At 43.1% G+C, this 18,625-nt stretch overlaps 1 protein-coding gene across 1 annotated transcript in view; it reads right to left on the bottom strand.

Annotated features, from left to right (window-relative positions):
• LOC146797369 (uncharacterized) overlaps positions 1-18,625 on the bottom strand; it is a 401,286-nt gene that overhangs the window by 278,269 nt on the left and 104,392 nt on the right. The window contains exons 25-31 of the mRNA XM_085624372.1: positions 18,102-18,137; positions 15,859-15,903; positions 13,731-13,766; positions 13,040-13,084; positions 8,748-8,783; positions 2,637-2,672; positions 272-304 (exon numbers count right to left, since the gene is read on the bottom strand). Of these exons, the coding sequence (XP_085480498.1) occupies positions 272-304; positions 2,637-2,672; positions 8,748-8,783; positions 13,040-13,084; positions 13,731-13,766; positions 15,859-15,903; positions 18,102-18,137 (267 nt within the window). The remainder of the gene's footprint in view (positions 1-271; positions 305-2,636; positions 2,673-8,747; positions 8,784-13,039; positions 13,085-13,730; positions 13,767-15,858; positions 15,904-18,101; positions 18,138-18,625) is intronic.

Raw genomic sequence — 18,625 nt, 5'->3', positions numbered from 1 at the left:
TTACCTGCTCATTTGTTTGCCAACTAGCTTATTCATACTCACTCACTCACTCACTCACTTATTCACTTGTTCACACTTTCTTTCAAAGACTCACACCCTCAATTATTCACTCACTTATTTAATTGTTCAATAATTTGCTTATTCCAAGACTCACTCACTCGCTTGCTTGTGTGCTCACTCTCTCACTCACTCACTTACTTTCTCACTTCTCTACTCTTTCCTAGTCTACTGGGCACTGATGAGGCAGTATCTCTGAACTCAGCACTGTTACCTTATCTCCTTTGTATCCACCAGTGACAGAAACCTAGAGGGAAAACAGAGAAAATGATTAATCATCGTTAAACAGAATAAATCAGGAGTTAAAATAATTGGGCAAAAACACGTTTTCGAGAAAGTGAATGACCCGTACGACTCACACCCACACATTTTTCTTCTGTACATTTGCCGAACCCTTTAAAGTGTCATGAAGCGAGCACTGCAGGAGCTGATTTAAGACACAGGGCCCGATTCACAGAACTAACTTAAGACAAAGTCCTAAACTTACTACTTTTGGTATTCACAGAAGGCATTTAGTAGTAGTAAAGTTAGGATTTTGTCTTAAGTCTGTCTTAAGTCTGTCTTAAGTCTGTCTTAAGTCTGTCCTAAGTCTGTCTTAAGTCTGTCTTAAGTCTGTCTTAAGTCTGTCCTACGTTTGTCTTAAGTTTGTCTTAAGACTGTCTTAAGACTGTTTTAAGTCTGTCTTAAGTCTGTCTTAAGTCTGTCTTAAGTCAAACTTAAGACAAAATCCTAACTTTACTACTACTAAATGCCTTCTGTGAATACCAAAAGTAGTAGGACAGACTTAAGACAGACTTAAGACAAACTTAGGACAGACTTAAGACAAACTTAAGGCAGACTTAAGACAGACTTAAGACAAACTTAAGACAAACTTAAGACAGATTTAAGACAGACATAAGACAAACTTAAGACAAACTTAGGACAGACTTAAGACAGACCTAAGACAAAATCCTAACTTTACTACTACTAAATGCCTTCAGTGAATACCAAAAGTAGTAAGTTTAGGATTTTGTCTTAAGTTAGTTCTGTGAATCGGGCCCACAGTCTCTGGCACTGTTCTGTCTGGTGCCGTAAGTAGTTGAGAAGCCGCAGCAGCGCTCTTTGTTGCACCTTAGACAGTGGTAAATAGTTGTTTGTTGAGGTAATTTAAAGGCATGTGCTTCTTTTGGATGGAAATGTAACAGCACTGACATATCTAAACAACTGAGCACAGCACAATAACTTGCACAAAGCAACTAAACAATACAATTTAGACATACAAAGGCACAGAACAACAAAACAGTCAAAACAGAATGCAACGCAACACTTAGTGATAATACAGCGCAAAAACACATCACCGCCAGAACAAAACGCAACACAGCATATAAGCACACAGATTCTGGTCACACATTAATGCCTATAGTGACCTGTTTTCCTATTATGGTAGTAGAATTGTTTGCACCATGCACTGCCATAACTAAGACCTGAGGACGTGAAATAGCTCCAGTCACAAATGTTTTATGTCCCAGGTGTTCATATATATGCACAGAAAGGTGCAACATGATGGACCTGGTTTCTTGACTTTAGGGCTGGTTTGGAATTTGGTGGGTGGAGGTAATTCAGTTGGCATGGCATATGCCCGCCATTTTTAGAGTTGTCTACCAGTCCCGCGGACAACTCTAAAGCCAACACAGCAGTTTCTGTGAATATGTCAATACCATTCAGCAAACATTTAACATGTTTTTGTTTTTTAAAAAGCAGGATTGGAAAACATCAACTAACGACCCCCACACCATTGGAGTTCTCTCCCATAGTGTGGGGGGTCATTTAAACATGCTTACAGTCCCTTACTGCCTCATTTTTCATGGAAGTAAGGAAGAGTAAAAACTGAGTATTTGACCGCCCACTCTAAATCTGTCAGGCAGTCGAATGGTCAGACCTCCGGCGGCCCTTACTCCGTCAGCCAGTCGGAGGAGCATGTCAGTGACGGAGATAGAATGGTCTCCTGACATTCTTGAAGTCTGCCCATCTGTAAGTCAGGTGGGTGGACCTTTAGTTTGCTGCGACAGAGTACCCTCTCCGACAAAATCTAAATCAGCCCCTTTGTCCATTAAAAAGAGACAGAGGCAGCACACCACAGGATGTAGTTAGCCCCTGAAAGTCATTTTAAGACATTGTAGTTCAAGAAGGGACACTATTTATTGAAGAATTGATGATCCTGTGCCAGATCCACTACACCGAGCCTCTACCAACCATGGAAACAACTGCCCTCTATTCCCGGGCTCCAATGATGTACAGCAAAATGTGTGCACGTGGCATCCATCAGGGATTGCTCGAAAGTGACAAATGTTTAGAAGGTCTCTCATAACTGTGTGCAAATTAATTTATGAACCCCTTAATGAAAGAAAAATTGGCAACACAAACCGAGACAATCAATTTTCAACACATTTAACCTTAAACTGAGCTTCGACAAGTGTGGGTTACTTGGCTTAGTTACTTGGCTTTTCTTATGTTTGACACTTTTCTCAGCAGCTTTCCACTCCTAGAAGCAAGAAACATAATACATTCTGTGCAAACAAACAGTCCCCCCCAATGCTCACCGACTTTCCAGGTTCTCCGGGTGCTCCTTGATCCCCCTGAAACAAAAAAAAACATCAATGAACTATAGGAAGCAACTCTAAGGGACGAGAGAGTAGTTATGTGTATATGAATTGAAGAGAGCACGTCGAGGCCAACCCATTCACAAATAACATAAGGGTACTGTGGGAGCTTGGAAAGATGAAGATGGATAGCACAACGGGATCAGAATCAAGGCATCCCAGAATAGGACAGCAGAAAGGCAGGTGTAAGCCCCACTCCTTAAAGCGGAAGTGAAGAAGAGGCTGAAACTACAGGATAATCAGCCAGGCATTAATAGTCAGGAAAATAATGGGAAAACATGTAAAGGCAAGAATTGCCTGAGACCTTCTAAATAGTATAGCAGAAAGTCTGTTTGTAGCATGGTGGGGCACATGGATATGTGATCTAAGATGGGTTCAGTGAAGCTGTCGATAGTGTTCCAGTTTCACGATGGAAGTAAAGTGGTGTCACAAGATCAGCGGGGAAGGCGTCAGACCAGGGGGTGACTGGTGGGCAGCTCGGGAAGTCACGGACCATATGCTTTATTCTCAGCAGGGAGACTCGTGGACGGCTTCCCTAACGGATGTGTCGGACTGTGAAGTCGGCCCCTTTAACTGGGACATGCTCCAAGAAAGCCCCGCCCCCTGCGATGACGGCTGTATCTGGCAGTCAATAAGAACTCCCGAAGAGCGAAACAGAGTGTGCACGGACACCGGAGCGAGAGCAGAGGAGAAGGAGATCGGAGGACCGGAGAGACAACTACAGGACGAACCGCGAGGACGCCAGGAGAAGAGATCGAGCCCTGGCGGAGGGAGTACTACAGGGGACTGGAAGCCGGAGACAGGAGGACTCCGCAACCAAGCTTCGCCGAGCCACGCCCACGGAGGAGCGTGGCTGACCCAGGTACGGGACCGTTTCTCGGGTTGGGTCGGGAGGCGGGAGAAGGCTGAGGGCTAAAAGACGCTGTCGCTCGCCGCCCGTGCTGTGTAAATAGAGACTACCCTCCCCTCACTGGCACTCCTCCCCACCACCCGTACGGATTCTCTCTCTCTTTCACGTGTGCACCAGTGTGTTTCCCTCACTCCCGAGTCCCTTGAACTCTTACAAACGGTTGTATTGACTCCCACTTTTCTGTTTGTCTTTGGCGGACCCCGGAGAGTCCCCTCTCTGCATCTACCGGTCCTGAAGACCCACGCCGTCGAACAGCCTAAACGAGTACCCCATCGCCCCACAGAGAAGAGGAACACTCACCTTCAAGGCTCTATATCATCCTACCGGGCTATCCGAAACTGGCATCCCAAAAAAGAAGAGACTATTTAAAAATAAAGCCTTCCTTGTCCCGACGTAGCCTGTTGCGTTTTCCTTCTGACCCGGTTACAAGTGGATAAACTGAACTATGGATTGATTGAGGGATGTGTAGTTTTGTTGAACAAAACAATACTGATGGAAAGAAGTCAACACACAGGTGAAGGCATTGATCAGTTCTGCAGTTGATGCATGCCCTTGCAAGAAACTTGCAGATGAGGGTGTCTTTTTTGCAGGTGAATTGAAGAGCTAAGATACTCCTGATGCATCAAAGGGAGGAATCATCTTGAGGCGTGCTTTGGAACAGCAGCTAGAGTTGTCCAGCAGGTGGCAGCCTGGTTTGAGTTCAGCCAACTACAAGACATGCATCAAGGGTACAGAAGTCTTGAGGAATGATACTAAAGGGAGAGCTCAAAGGGCATTAGACAAGGGAGGGATTGTGGGGTTGTCTATCAATTGATCTCAAAACTATGCCCAATCTAAGGTATTATTACACTGCTTATACCACATACTGTTGACCTTTTCCCTAACTTGTGGTGATGAATCGTCTCTTGTAACAAGGAGTTAAATCCATGCACTGAGATCTCACTTCCTACATTTAAAAGAGGCCTGGCCTCCAAGTCACTAAGAGCCTAATTTATAGTTTGGTGGAGAGGTACTCCTTTGCAACAGCGACTGAGTACCCTGTCCGTCAAACTGAAGTTCTGCCCGCCTCATTTAGGATCAGTGACGGAGACTACTCCGTCTCTGCCGCTGACATACACTACTGATGGCCTGATAGAGAGAGGGCCGTTGGAGGTTTGGCCATTTGTATGCCCTCCCTATTTAGACTGGGCAGATAAATGGGCAGTTTTTACTTTCAGGCATCACCATCGAAAATGTGGATGTAAGTGAAAATAAAAACATCTCAATGACCCTCACACCATGGCAGAAAACTTGAATGTTGAGAGGGTCATTCCTTTTTTTTATTTTCAAAAAGAAAATCTCACTTTGGAATTTGTTTTTGAAAATTAAAAAACAGATACTGAAAGGGTGCCGTACGGTACCGTCATGTTGATGGAGCCAAACAGCACACTTTCAATGTATTGAGAAGAACCGCCGTGACGGTGGTTCCTGCCAATATTAGAAGTGTCAACTGGGGCAGCAAAATCCATAAATACAGAGTATAGCTACTTCATAAGAATGATGGAGTATTTTACTCCGTTGCCCTGACAGAGTAAAATATGTACTCTGCAATCTAAATCAGCCCCCGACTCTTGTAATAAGGCTGTGAAGTGAACTTAAAATGTATTCTGAGATGAGGAAGGAAATATATGACCAGCAAAAAATGGGAAGGATGTATTATTTCTGTTCCCAACACTGTAAGGCTACATCTAGGATATTGGGCTTTATTCACAAAGGGAATGCTAGACCTTCACACATAGAAGTACTGTACCTCACAAGCGCAGGTTTACGATTTTTCAACACTCACAAACCTCAGCAATAGAACAAGTGGAACCCGCAGTAGTCACAGCCTTCAAGTCTGTCATATGATATTTTTTTTAAAGGCTGGTCGATGCTAAAGCACATTTATTTTCTTATCTTTCTCCATGGGGTCATGGAGAAATTCATTACCCTTCATGCCAACCGAATTTGGTTTGATCCAGTTCTGGAAAGGAAGTTACTCCAGTCCTTTTCGGGGGTAAATCACTTAAGATTTTTAGAGTAAGAAAGGGTCGGATAGGAGTTTGTGAAGGCCTACAAGCTCTAGAGTTTGTGGGTGCTCAGAAATTTGCAAAACAACCCATGCCTTGATCCCTCCACTATAATAATAATAAGGGTAGCTTATAAAGCGCTTGGTTACGCCAAAGCGTGTCCCCGCGCTGCAACTGAAGAACTCTGAGCGAGGTGGAGACCAGTGATCCGTTATCTGGAGAACAGGTGTGTTTTTAGGTTCTTGCGGAAGCTGGATTCGGATGGATCCAGACGGAGATGGAGAGGGAGGGAATTCCAGCTTTTCGCTGCCAGATAGCGGAAGGAGCGTCCGCCAATACAGGCTCTTTTGACCCTAGGAACCTTAAGTAGGCCCTCATATCAGGAGTGCAGCTCGCGCGCAGGTGTATACCTTGTCACTAAGTTCTGGAGTGGAATAGGAGATTTCTTAGCCAGGATGCGGTGGCATGTACAGAGGGCTTTGAATTCCACTCTGCTTTTTACTGGCAACCAGTGGAGGGTTTTGAGAGCGGCTTTGGTGTCTGATCGTTTAGGGATTTTTAGGATGAGACGGGCTGCCGCGTTCTGTATTACCTGAAGGCGATTCATGGCTTTGCAGGTGGTACCCAGGTAAAGTAGGTTGCCGTAGTCTAGGCGTGATGTCACAAGGGCATGTACCAGTGTTTTCCGTGCTGACATAGGAAGGAGGTCAAGGACCTTCCTTATGGTTTTTAGGACACCAAAACAGACGCCTGCAACTCGGTCTATTTGGGGTCCAAAAGATAGGTCATCGTCGAGCCATACGCCTAGGTTTTTTACTCCCTGGCGGGGTATGGGAGCTTCATCCAGACATGGAGGCCACCACGCCGATGACCAAACAGATGGGTTCCCCCCCACCACGAGCACCTCGGTCTTGTTGCCGTTTAACTTAAGGCAGTTGGTGGACATCCAGGCTGCAAGTTCTTGCATGCAGTTCCTTAAACTGTCCATCGCAAGACCGGGTGCACGCGATAGGGAGATAGCCAGCTGCGTGTCATCGGCGTATGACACGATGCTCAATCCGTGACTCACGGCAATTGAAGCCACTGGAGAGACATAGAGATTAAACAAGGTTGGGCTCAGGGACGAACCCTGGGGGACGCCCTGACCCAAACCTATGTTTCTCGAGTAGTGGTCGCCCTGGCGAACCTGGAAGCTTCTCCCTGTCAGGAAGGATTGTAACCATTGGAGTGCAGCTTCGGATATACCTCCGTTGTTCAGACACTGTAGCAAGTTGTCGTGCGCCACAGTGTCGAACGCTGCACTCAGGTCCAATAGGATGAGGGCCATGGTGTGTCCCTCATCTACCCCCTGACGTAGGGTCTCAACTGCAGTAAGCAGTGCGGACTCTGTAGAGTGGCGGGGGCGGAATCCGAATTGGGTGTCGTGCAATAAGGCAGCCTTTTCCACGAAGTCCATTAGTTGTTTATTGACCGTTTTTTCGGCCACCTTGGCTAGGTAGGGCAGGAGTGAAATTGGGCGGAGATTGTCAAGTTTCTCAAAACTGATGGTAGGTTTCTTCCTGAGGGGCAGAACCACCGCCTTTTTCCACTCCCTAGGTACTGTCTTGGTGGTAAAAGATACATCGAGTACATGTCTAATGTATGGTTCTAGTACCCTTAGACTATCCGTCAGGCGTTTCGGTGTGGTAGGGTCTCTCGGAGAGCCCGACTTCACCGACCTGTAGATTTTTAGAAGATCTTCCGTGGGAGGGGTAGTAAAGTTGATAAGTCTAGGTTTATCTCCCCACTCCCTTGGGCTTTCAACGAAGTCTGCCCCGGTTTTGGACTGCGTGGGGAATGCTGAGTAGATTTTTGTTATTTTATCTGAGAAAAAATCTGCGATTTTGTCACACAATTCTGGCGAGCAGTCAGCGGGGGCAATAGCTGGGTTTCCGCTTGAAAGAGTTTTGTAGAGTGAAAACAGCTCTTTCGTCGAGTTACCAGCCTCACTGATCCTATTCGTAAAATATGCTGTTTTTGTCTTTCTGATTAGTCCATGGTAGATTCGTCTCTCGGTTAGATAATTCTTTCTGGTTTCTTCAGAGAGAGTCTTTCGCCATTCTCTTTCGGTTCTTTTCAGTGCAGTTTTCTGAACTCTTAGTTCAGCGTTGAACCACGGGGCAGTTTTGTTTATGCGTCCCCCAGATTTGGTTTTTAGCAAAGGGGCTGTGCAGTCTAGTGCCTGATTAATGCGTGTGCAGAGGTTAGCATTGGCTGTGTCAGCATCCTTCCCTCCTGGGCTTCCTCCTTTCGTTAATTCTGCACAGAATTTGGACGGAGAGAATGTAGCCCACTACCGATCTTTGCTTGAGATTTGCAAATTCCATGCACTCCTGGTGAAGATTACCCAGTATTAAAACGAATTACGCCTGCAGGATTGCATTGTGGATAACTGTCAGGACCAAATGTAGCCATTTTTTGCTGCAAACAAGGTTATCAGCCATAAATGGCTTTGACTATCAAGCCCATTGGCTCCTACTGCAGAGGTAACACCTCCAGGAGAATTGATTGAAACAGTTCAGAAACTAGGAAACTACATGGGGCAATATTTAAGTCAATGATGTTTGTCTAAAGGTGTTAACTACCGAGGAAAAATGGCAGATGTCACAAGAAAAGAAAGGGAGAGAGGATTAGCAAGCAGCACTCAAAACAATTTCCAAAGGTAGTGAATGCATGGAGTAGGTGATCCAACCAGTCTGCGCAACTCATCCCAATCTCAGTGGAAATGCACTGTCTTCCAACTTGTGCATTTGTTAATCATTACAAGGCCCAGATTGCGAAGCACTGTATGCTCACATTCATGCCTGGGTACCTCAAGGACTGGGTGACCATCTACTGCTTTTTACCAACTCTCGACTCTGAATGTGAAGACTGCCAATCGCAAAAGGGTGTCTAAGGGGATGATGAAGTACAAAGATCTGTCCCCATCCGGTATGGTTGGGCTGTAATTTGGCTTAGGACCAGCTACAATACTACTTGGACAATCCAGTGCAAAGTTGTATGAAACAAATTAAATCTGTAACCTTGTAATGAAATGTTCTAACAGATTCCTACCTTCTCGCCACGTGGCCCTGAAGCTCCAGGGAGTCCCTGTTTAAAGCACAAAGCAGATGACAAATTAGGGTCCATGATGAGTCCGGATGTAGGCATGGTTGAAACACAAAAGACAGACTTGATTGAGTGAATGGAAGTGAAGTGTGCACCCGGAAGATATCCCCCATATCATGCCAATGAGAATATGCCGATATGTAGACTTTTCCATGCAGTCAAATCAAAACTTTCTGTAATAAGTGCTGGATGTTTATAGCATCCCAGCCATCAGACAATGACCAGGTAATTACCAGATACAAATATTATTTCTAAATATATCACATGTACTTTTACATACGTATGATCATGTACAATAGATACAATAATGAGTAGTAAAATACATTTCAATTATCACTGGTCCGAATAACAATTTTGTTGAGTAAAACATTTCTCTTTTCCCTGGACCTAGTGGGAAAGGAAACATGCCCACTGAAGTGCAACAAATCAATCAACATTCCTAATGTTAATACAAACGATCCAATCAATTCTCCGCGAGCCAACGGTTCATCATGTCTCATAAAGCGCTACCCATGCAGGAGTAGACATTTATCTTATAGGTCTTACATAGGTTTGGGAGAGGGAGGATGTGACTTTTATGCTCAAACAGTATGTGAATGTTATGCCATATAGGAATAAATGTTTTCTTCTCACTACTATCACGCCTGATAATATCCTTTCTATGTGACATCACGTTCAGGTCAGTGGGAGGCTCAGCTTTACTAGTTTCTTAGGGTGCCATATCAAGATATTGTGCAGTTGTTTTTTGACTCATTTGAGTACTGCTGCCTTTATCAACTGGGCATGTACTGGCATTGATATGAGTTTCTGCCTTGGCAGGAATGGTGAGGTGTTGTTCATGATTAGAGACCAGAATGCCTTGTTAAATTCGCTGTTCATTGACTCCATGAGTGAGTGTCCCGCCTCTTCTGTGGTGTTTCATACAATCAGTGAATTAAAAGTAATTTCCTTCTTACACAAGGTGATCCCTTTACTTATTAGAGTCAATTTATTTTGGCCCCACTAAATTCGGCCTGGTCCCTCCTTCTATATACAGGATGTTAATATGGTCTTTTCCATCATTAAGAGGTTAGCTTTAACTTTCAAATTCTAAAAATCTGAAACTGTTTTGAATCAGCACTTTTTTGTGAAAGTTCCTCAAGATAAGGCACTTTTGTACTATGCAAGGCCGATATATCGCCATCCACATGAAAAACAGTAAGGGTTGGTATGCAGTTTTTAATTTGTCATTGGTTATCTTTGATTAAAAAAATACTGTGCATGACATGTGTGCCTGCAACACGGGCAGATAATGGTTGGCTGGATGAACAGTATTTTTCAAATATAAAGTCATGTAGGGGTGTCATCACATCATATAATACTCGGACGATTGGGTTGCAACTATTTAGTCCAAAATTAATAGTGTCCGTCTCCTCCTGCTGCATCACGGTATATAGAAGGAAAAGGTGCATTTCAAAGCGCTTTGTGGCATAGCCGAATTATCAACCTAATGCGGGGGTTAGTTATTTAATGCCTTTATGTGTGTCTGTACATTCAACAATAGCACCTCTTAATCTGCTGCTATAGGGAGCCTTCGCAGCCCGTCGGCTTCCTCTCGCCTCAAGACTGTTGCCTCAGCCCTGTCCCATTTAAGCGTCGCTGCACACCAGTGGTTAACATCTGACAATGTTTGTGCCTTCCAGTTCATGGTGATGAGGATGCGGCCAATAAGTAATGGCAAATCAATGAAGCGATTTGCAGCTTTAACAGCTGCCGAGCACTTGAATACCCTCAACAACATCCCTTCTATCGTGTAAAAATCAGTGCAGCCAGTCGCCTCTGTTAATGCCCCTACAACCACAGACCAGAATGCCGCAGTTGCTGGCCAGCTCTAGAACATGTGAGCCATGTCCGCCCAAGGTGGATGACTGGAACATTCTGTGAAGTGCCATTAGTCTAAAATAGGCCTTATGTAAAATGTTATGTTGTATATATTGGAACATAGCATTCCTTGACAGTTTCCTATGGTACACAAGTGCATGCTCTCATTCCTCATGCATGAGTGCTCTACCTATGTCACCTTCCCAAGTTCCGCGGAGTGCAGTCAAGGGGTTGTGCATAGTGTAGGTCAATGCGTGAATAAATCCTGTAATAAGGTGACTACCGCCTCCAATAATGTGGAGTGTGTGTATCAGATGATGATGATCGGTTCTGTATTTGTGATATGCCACAACCAGTCTAGTCCAGCTTGTAGTTGGCCATAGGCTAGGAAGTAGCCTGCCGGGAGATCATTTTCCTCCTGTAGCCTGTCAAAGGGCTGAAGCACCCTATCCTGAAAATAGGCCCCTAGTATGCCCACCCCTGCCACCTCCCACATTACCATGCCCATTCTGATCAGGGTGGACCCGTCATGGCATGAGCTCGTACAAACTACCCGCTATGACCTTACTCAAGATCTTGTAATCCAATCCCAATATGGAAAGCAGGCAAAACGAGGATAACTCCAAGGATCCCTCCCAGGCTTTGGGAGTAACAACAATAGTGATTCCTGCAGGGTAGCCGGGAGTCGGCCTTCCGTTAAAGCAGTTTGATATAACTCCAATAGCTTGGGGGCCATCAAACAGATGTTCATATGCTTTGTAGAATTCAATTGGGAGCCCTGCCCCTCTCCCTTCCCCCAATATATCTGAGGCAGAAGGATATCAAGTGTCTCCCAAGGATCACATAAGTTGGGCATGCACTGAAGACAGGGTTATAACTTTAGTCTGCTGGTATCAAAGGCAGCAAGTAAATCACTGGCATCTTCTGACCCATGAGAGCACAGTACACACACACAGATACACATGCACAAATATCTCACTATCTCACTGTCTCTTTCTCTTTCTTTCTCTCTCTCTCTCTCTCTCTCTCTCTATCTCTCACTCTCTTTATTTCTCTTTCTTCCCCTCTCTCTCTCTCATAGTTCAGATTTATACTGCAAGTTGTGTGTGAGGGAGTCCCCTGTCAGAACTGTAACCTTTCAGGGAACCTGAAATTGTGTTTCCAATTTGGTCTGCCCTGGATTTGAACCAGCCCTTTCTTCAGCTCTGATGTACTGTGAGTTGTTTCTAGGGAAAGATTGTTTCAATTTCTGGAGCAGTGAGATCTGTGGTCTGACCAGCAACTGTCATCAACTGCCAGCAGCTGCCACCAACTGTCACCATGGCTGACAAGGAGAAGAGATCTCTTTTTAAAACCTGTTTATCTTGTGGAAGTAGGAAGATTTACATTGATGATTCACTCTTACAGTGTATTTATTGCCTTTATCCTAAACATAAGGCAGTAGACTGCACGATTTGTACTCTTTCTCCACTAAGGCCAGATGTACGACCTGACAAATAGCGCCTCGCAAACTGCGTCGCATTTATGACTCGCAATTTGCCAGGCGCTATTTGCCATGTCCAACAGTGTGTTTAACACTGTTTGAGATTCCCAATGGGGTCGCAAATTGTGAGGCTCATGAATGTTAATGAACCTGTCGCAATTTGCGACCCCATTGGGAATGGCTGGCCCTCCAAGGGATGGTGGCCTGCTGGGCTCAGCAGACCTCCATATCTGGGATTGCCTTTCAATAACGTTTTTTTTTTTTAATTCAGCCCGTTTTCCTTACAGGAAAATGGGATACATTTAAAAAATAAAAATGAAACATTTCGCTTCATTTCTTGAAAAGAGTGGTAATTTGCGAGTGTTTTGCAACCGCAATTACGGGCGCAAAACATTCATACATGGGGTTGCGTCCGCTATTAGGAAGGGAACGCCCCTTCCTAATAGCGACACGCAATTTCTTAATAGCGAGCCGCAAATAAATTGCAACTTGCTATTTAGGAATTGTACATATCCTTTTCACATTTTGCATGTGCAAACAGGTCGCAAACCAGTTTGTGCATGCAAAATATGGTCGTACATCCGGCCCTAAGGCTCTTAAGTAGAGAAAAAGTAGGCTGGTATTATTTCTGATGAATAAAGAGAAGTTTCCTCTTTCTAAAGGAGATGCCCCCTCCTCAGGTGAAGATATTGTGAGAAATACCCCCCCCCCCCCCCAGCACTCCCATGAAGGCAGCGCACCAGAGGAGACTTGTTTGAGTTCCTGAGCATGATTTATTTGGTATAGCGCTTGCATCCACCTCCTATGCTAACAGTGGCATATGCCATCCACCTGCTCACTACAACATCACACATTAACTTCCCCACTTGTCCCAAAGATAGAAGAAAGCACCTACCGCAATCCCAGCGGGTCCAGGCTGGCCTGGTATTCCTGCTGCTCCCTGAAATTGAAAAAACAAATTGCATCAGTGTCTAATCATCAACTTATCCCATCTTTACTAACTGTAGCTAGTCCAAGCGGACCACCAAAAAGATTAGGAACCAAGGGAAAAGGAGGGATTTCCTAACAGTTCCACCTGTAAGGCAACAGCTTGTTTAGGAAAAAGCATCTCAAACATTAAAGGAACACTTAACCTAGTACCAAAATATCACCTCAGATGAGATCTATTCTACATCTCGACCCAAATAACAGAACCATGGGAGGTTTGAGAGCCTTGCATCTTGAATATTGATGCAGCATGTAGCTTGACACCATGGTTTCATCATAGGGCAGTCCTACACTAAACCTTATCCAGCATAACAGAACAATCAAGGACTTGTTGCTCTTTAGACTGTAATTGTTGACACTAATTTTGGATAAAGCCACTTAAGGGAATTAAATTATCTGAGAAGGAATTATACTAAGAGGTTTGGTGCCGCCCATCTGCATTTTAAATAACGGCAATACAAGAAATCAACACCATGATGCCTGTGGTAAAAGGGTATGTCAAAATGTCACTACTTAAAAGGTTCACCACTCCTGTTTCAGTTTGCATGGATTTTTTCATTTAATAGAAATTAATTTGTCATTGGAGGACTTTATCTTACCTTTAGTCCATTCAGCCCCGGAAGCCCGCGGTCCCCCTAAGCATTGGAAGAAAATAACTATTAATGTTAGGAAATGTGTACTGTATCCACATTTGATTATACAAGAAGGAAACGTTAATTAACTGTAGTCCTAGCTCTCTTTCAGAAGAGATGGAGTCATACAATAAAGGAAGGTGGCATGCATGTCCCAAGCATCCCATAACTGTTGACAGATGGCACACACATCACAGGACTTCATTAACAGCATAAGCACTGAATAGTCCTGTCCACCATTCATGGCCATGGGTGATATTTTTAAGTGTTTATGACATTAATGAATGAAAGACCTATGGAAGAGAAGTACCACTCTCTGTATATTGACAAACATCTAATAATCTTCACAAATTTCCAAAAGCGTAAAAGAATAGTTGGACTTAAGGATGGGTCGAGTGGTACTCCAAGATGGAATTCTGCAGCCTGACATGGCTGAATTAGTTTTTCAGCTGCTCTGATTGGTTGGGAAATCTTCTGGTTCCCAGACTATGCCCCGGGTGTGTAAGGGACACTAATACTTCTCAGTTACTTTTTATAGAGTTGTCACCAACCAAAGTGTCCTGAATTAAGCGCCCTATAGTAGAATGATTTTTTATGTGGCTTATACAAGGATGAGTGGTCCCCCTGACCCAATGGAGATTGAAGGCTCAAGACTCCCAAAGAATGGGCCGGGGCTCACCAGCAGGTATCTAGGGCACCTGCTCATACATGTCAAAAGTCACTTCTCTTGCTCCTCTCAAAAGAGATCAGTGAGCCACTCCAGAACTGCTCTCCAGCACTTTTTAATAAATTAATGGCAAGCAGTTCAGGTGAGGTACATTGATGTTCCTCGCAAGAGACGTAGGAAACACACACACACACACACACAAACACATATATAAAACCTACTGGCGTTAGTTATAGTTAGGACCTTGTTTCTATTCAAAAAGAGTTTTTCTTTTACCATTGGCGCCGTTTGACGAATCTCGGCAAAATTTTCAAAACTAATGGCCCACTTTGGTCAGCTCCCGTCTTGAAAGTTTCGGGGTGATTCGTAAAGCGGGGGCCTAGAAAAATGGGGGGGTTCCAAAACACGATTTCCCCATATTCATTTCCATAGGAAACTTTAGACACGGCTACAGCCCGAACTGCTGAACGGAATTACACCAAGTTTGGCAAACAGGTAGCTCTTGGTTCAGAAAGCGGCCTTTATTTAAATGGTGTAAATCCGTTCAGTAGTTGCTGAGAAATGTAAAATATAAAAATATCGATATCTGAGCACCGAGGAGGATCCGCGACTTCTCCCAAGCACGAGCTGACTTCTGATTGGCTGCCAACACTCCAAACCAGAAAATAATGGAAGACATCTTGTGACTCGGTAACCGAGTCACAAGAAAACAGTGGAAAAAAGATTGAAAAACAAGAAAAGGGGGCAGGCTAGAAACACCCTGACCCCCTAGGCCTGCTCAGGGGGTCCCACAAGGACCCCAGGGCCAAAGAAAGCATTTTTTTTTTTTTAAATTGACCGAATTCGGTGTATCAATGTTTTATTAGGGCATTAGGATGTGCATCAGATGATCACGTGGATGAAGTCATCAGTGGTGTCATCGGTGATGTTATTTGAGATGTCATCAGTGATGTCACTGACCATGTCATGAGTGATGTAATATGTGACGTCATCAGCAGTGCATTGCGGGGGCGCAAGTTATAGTTAGCTCAACTGACTATAACAGCTGAATTTCTCTGGTTTTTTACAAGTGAAATGTCCAACTAACTATAACGTCCCTGAAACTTGTGTTTTTTTCAGTGAATTGCTAAGGTTTTTTAAATGTTAATTTCTAACTATAACGTCCCTGAGACCGATGTTTTTTTCCAGTGAATATATATATATAAATATATATAAATATTTGTATATATATATATATTATATATATATTTATATATATCTACACTATCAACCCCCACTCCGGTACAGGGAAAAAATGATGAGAGCAAGAATACACTGTAAATCAGTAGGCGTCTCAACACTTGCAGAACCATCCTAACACCGATGGAATACCCTTTTAAATAATCCATTCAATCTTATCATTAACCCATTGCTTCCACCGGATCTCACCTTGTCTCCCGATTCTCCAAGCTCTCCAGGCAATCCTCGGTCACCCTGTTAGAAACAGACACTTTTTTTATGTTTAATTTTGAGAAAGACATGTTTACAAACTCCAATGTATCCATGCGAGATTCATCAATTACTTATATTTGAAGGTGAATGTATTAACATTACACACTGCATGTTATAATATATTGTAATTTACAACTTACAGTTACAAATTATGTATAGCAATATGAACAGCTTCCATCGTTTCAATCTAGTGCCAGGATATCTTTACGAGGTGGTAGTCACGCTTTGTAAATTCACCTTTATTCATCCATTGTAATGTCTTCATACTGTGTACATTTCAGTAAACGGAACATCTTGCCACGGGGTGGTACTGTGGACACTGACCTGTTTTTGCAGCAAATGTTGCAATGTACATATGTAATTTTAGCTGCAGATCCCACTGTGTGGATTCACTAACCAAAGTGTTTCAGGTTTGGTTGAGCCTAAACCGAGAACTCCTACACCGAGGACATCAGTTTATCCTACTCTCTCTAGACTCCTCTGTTAAAGAATCATTTTGAAAAGGCTTCGAGTAATAATATCCTTTGCTCCATGCTCTAAACTGCTAATTTAATTTCCAGATGTAGATTGAGACCTCCCTTTATTCTTGTACATAGACCAAAGTGCTCTGAGGCTACCTTGGTGTCTCGTGGCACTTGAAAAAAAACCTGAGATAAATAAATCCACTTGCTGCTGTACTATTGGTAAGTTTGCCACTGCATCATTACCTTTAAAGCTAGGCCATGCCTTTAAAAGAATGCAAGAAATAGATGCTTGTAAAAGGATTAGATCAAGAGACAAGAAGGGCGATTCCTTATCTGTTACTAGTTTATCTGACTTTCCACATTGGTTCATGGGATCAGATACATAATTCCATTATCTTTATATTCATGTCCTAGGTGTGCTAAACACACAGACCAATAAGCTCAGTTGGGTTATTCTTCATGAGAAGGTGACTGTCGCTGTCCCATAATAATGTCTAGATATCGAAGGAGATCCAGCACTCCACTTTGTGGGAATTCTTTGAGACACACTCAATACTTACTTCTTGTCATCTCCATATATAGCAAGTATTGCAATGAGGATGATTATGGGAATGCCTTTTATGCTTGCCAGCAATATATGTATGTACAATAGTATGTATGTCTTCTTTGTGTAGTGCAATGACTGAATCATTGAGCAATTTGAGATCTATCTAGGTTCTGAGAGTAGAAGAGGACTGTTACTTGACTGTTACATCGCAATACAGTATTCTTTGAAGAGGTGTGTCTTCTTTTCAAAATTGGAGCAGTGTTGGAATGGTCTTGATGAATGTGAGGATGTTGTTCCAAATCTTTGGTGCATAGATGAAGATGGAGAGACGGATGGTGTACTGTCTGTGGGTGTTTCAAGGCTCACAGAAAGTGTTGAGCTCGTCAACCAGGCGGGCGGGGTGTTGGTCATGATGGCTTTGTAGTTGATGCAGCTGGTTTTGAAGATGGTACAGCCAGGCAGTGGGATTGAATCAGGGTGAGGAGATTTGTCATGTTTCTTAAGGCCCTTGATGAGGCTTACTGTGGCATGTATGACTATCGCAAAGAAGGCCCAGTCTAGAGTTTGGAAGGCCGAGGACTAGGACAGTCCACCATCTAGATGCAGTTGTCTGAGAGTTTGAGCAGCAGTTCTAAGGCCCCTTTTTAGGAGGAACCATTTCCCTTTTGCTGGTGAGAGAGTTGGTACCAGGCTCTCCTGGGTTTAGTCTTCATTACTGTAATGTTGTGTTGTTGCTTGTCACAGTTCTTATCCACTTCCTTGACTTTGATACAACTATTCAATGTTGTACCAGAAACTGTAGCTCACACATCGATTATTTAGTTTGCTGGTGAAGCTATTTATTTTATTTTGTGTATGCCTTTTGTCTTCTTTGACAAGGATATGGAAATTAATCAATAATGGTGCTTGCCAGATTTAGGATATTTGAATGCACAATGAGTGTTTTAGCCATCTAAGTACTTTCATTAAGCAGTTTTTGCTGCCAATACGCTTTTTTAGCACCAAAAGTCTTTGGTTGAAAAAATTAATTCCTGTGCTTAAAAGATCAAAATTATATCTTATAAAAACTGCCTGTTGCCACGTCTTGTCTCTTTTTATTGTAAGTAGATTTGCTATGAGTAATAAAATATTGTTATTTAGGATGAAATCATGATCTGACCCATACTGACCTTACCGCCTTGTTCCCCTGGAGGACCTCTTGGACCCTAGTGTAACAAAAAAGACAAATAATATAAACAGCAAATTTATATTTGTGTTCAATGTACCCATTTTAAAAGAGATTTAAAATATGAATATACTAGTGTAATTGAAACCCCAAATAGAAAATGTAAAACTGTTGCAGCATGTAAACTGCAGTTTTGCATTAGCAGAATGCAGACACAGAAAAATCACTTTTACTACACCGCCTGTACATTTTAAGGAGGCATAGTGAAAGCCAAGTACAGTAGATTATCTTTTATTTGTTTTTTGTCACTTTACTCATCTACACAGGAAAGAAATAGTCTAATTTAGATTCACTGCAGAAACATAAACAAAGAAGTATGTAAATGCTTTAAACCTAAAGGAAAAAGGAGTATGTGTACGGTGTGATCAAGGCAGAAAGGGTTGTTATGGTGATAAGAGGGCCTGATTTAGAAACAGCAAATATATGAGCCAGCTTAAGCTTTAGAGATTAATTGAATATCCACAAAAT

Source organism: Triturus cristatus, chromosome 9, assembly GCF_964204655.1.
Source record: "Triturus cristatus chromosome 9, aTriCri1.1, whole genome shotgun sequence".
In the NCBI taxonomy this organism is placed as follows: domain Eukaryota; kingdom Metazoa; phylum Chordata; class Amphibia; order Caudata; family Salamandridae; genus Triturus; species Triturus cristatus.
Note: the sequence above shows the minus strand (reverse complement) of the source record. Positions and strands in the feature narration are given on the sequence as shown.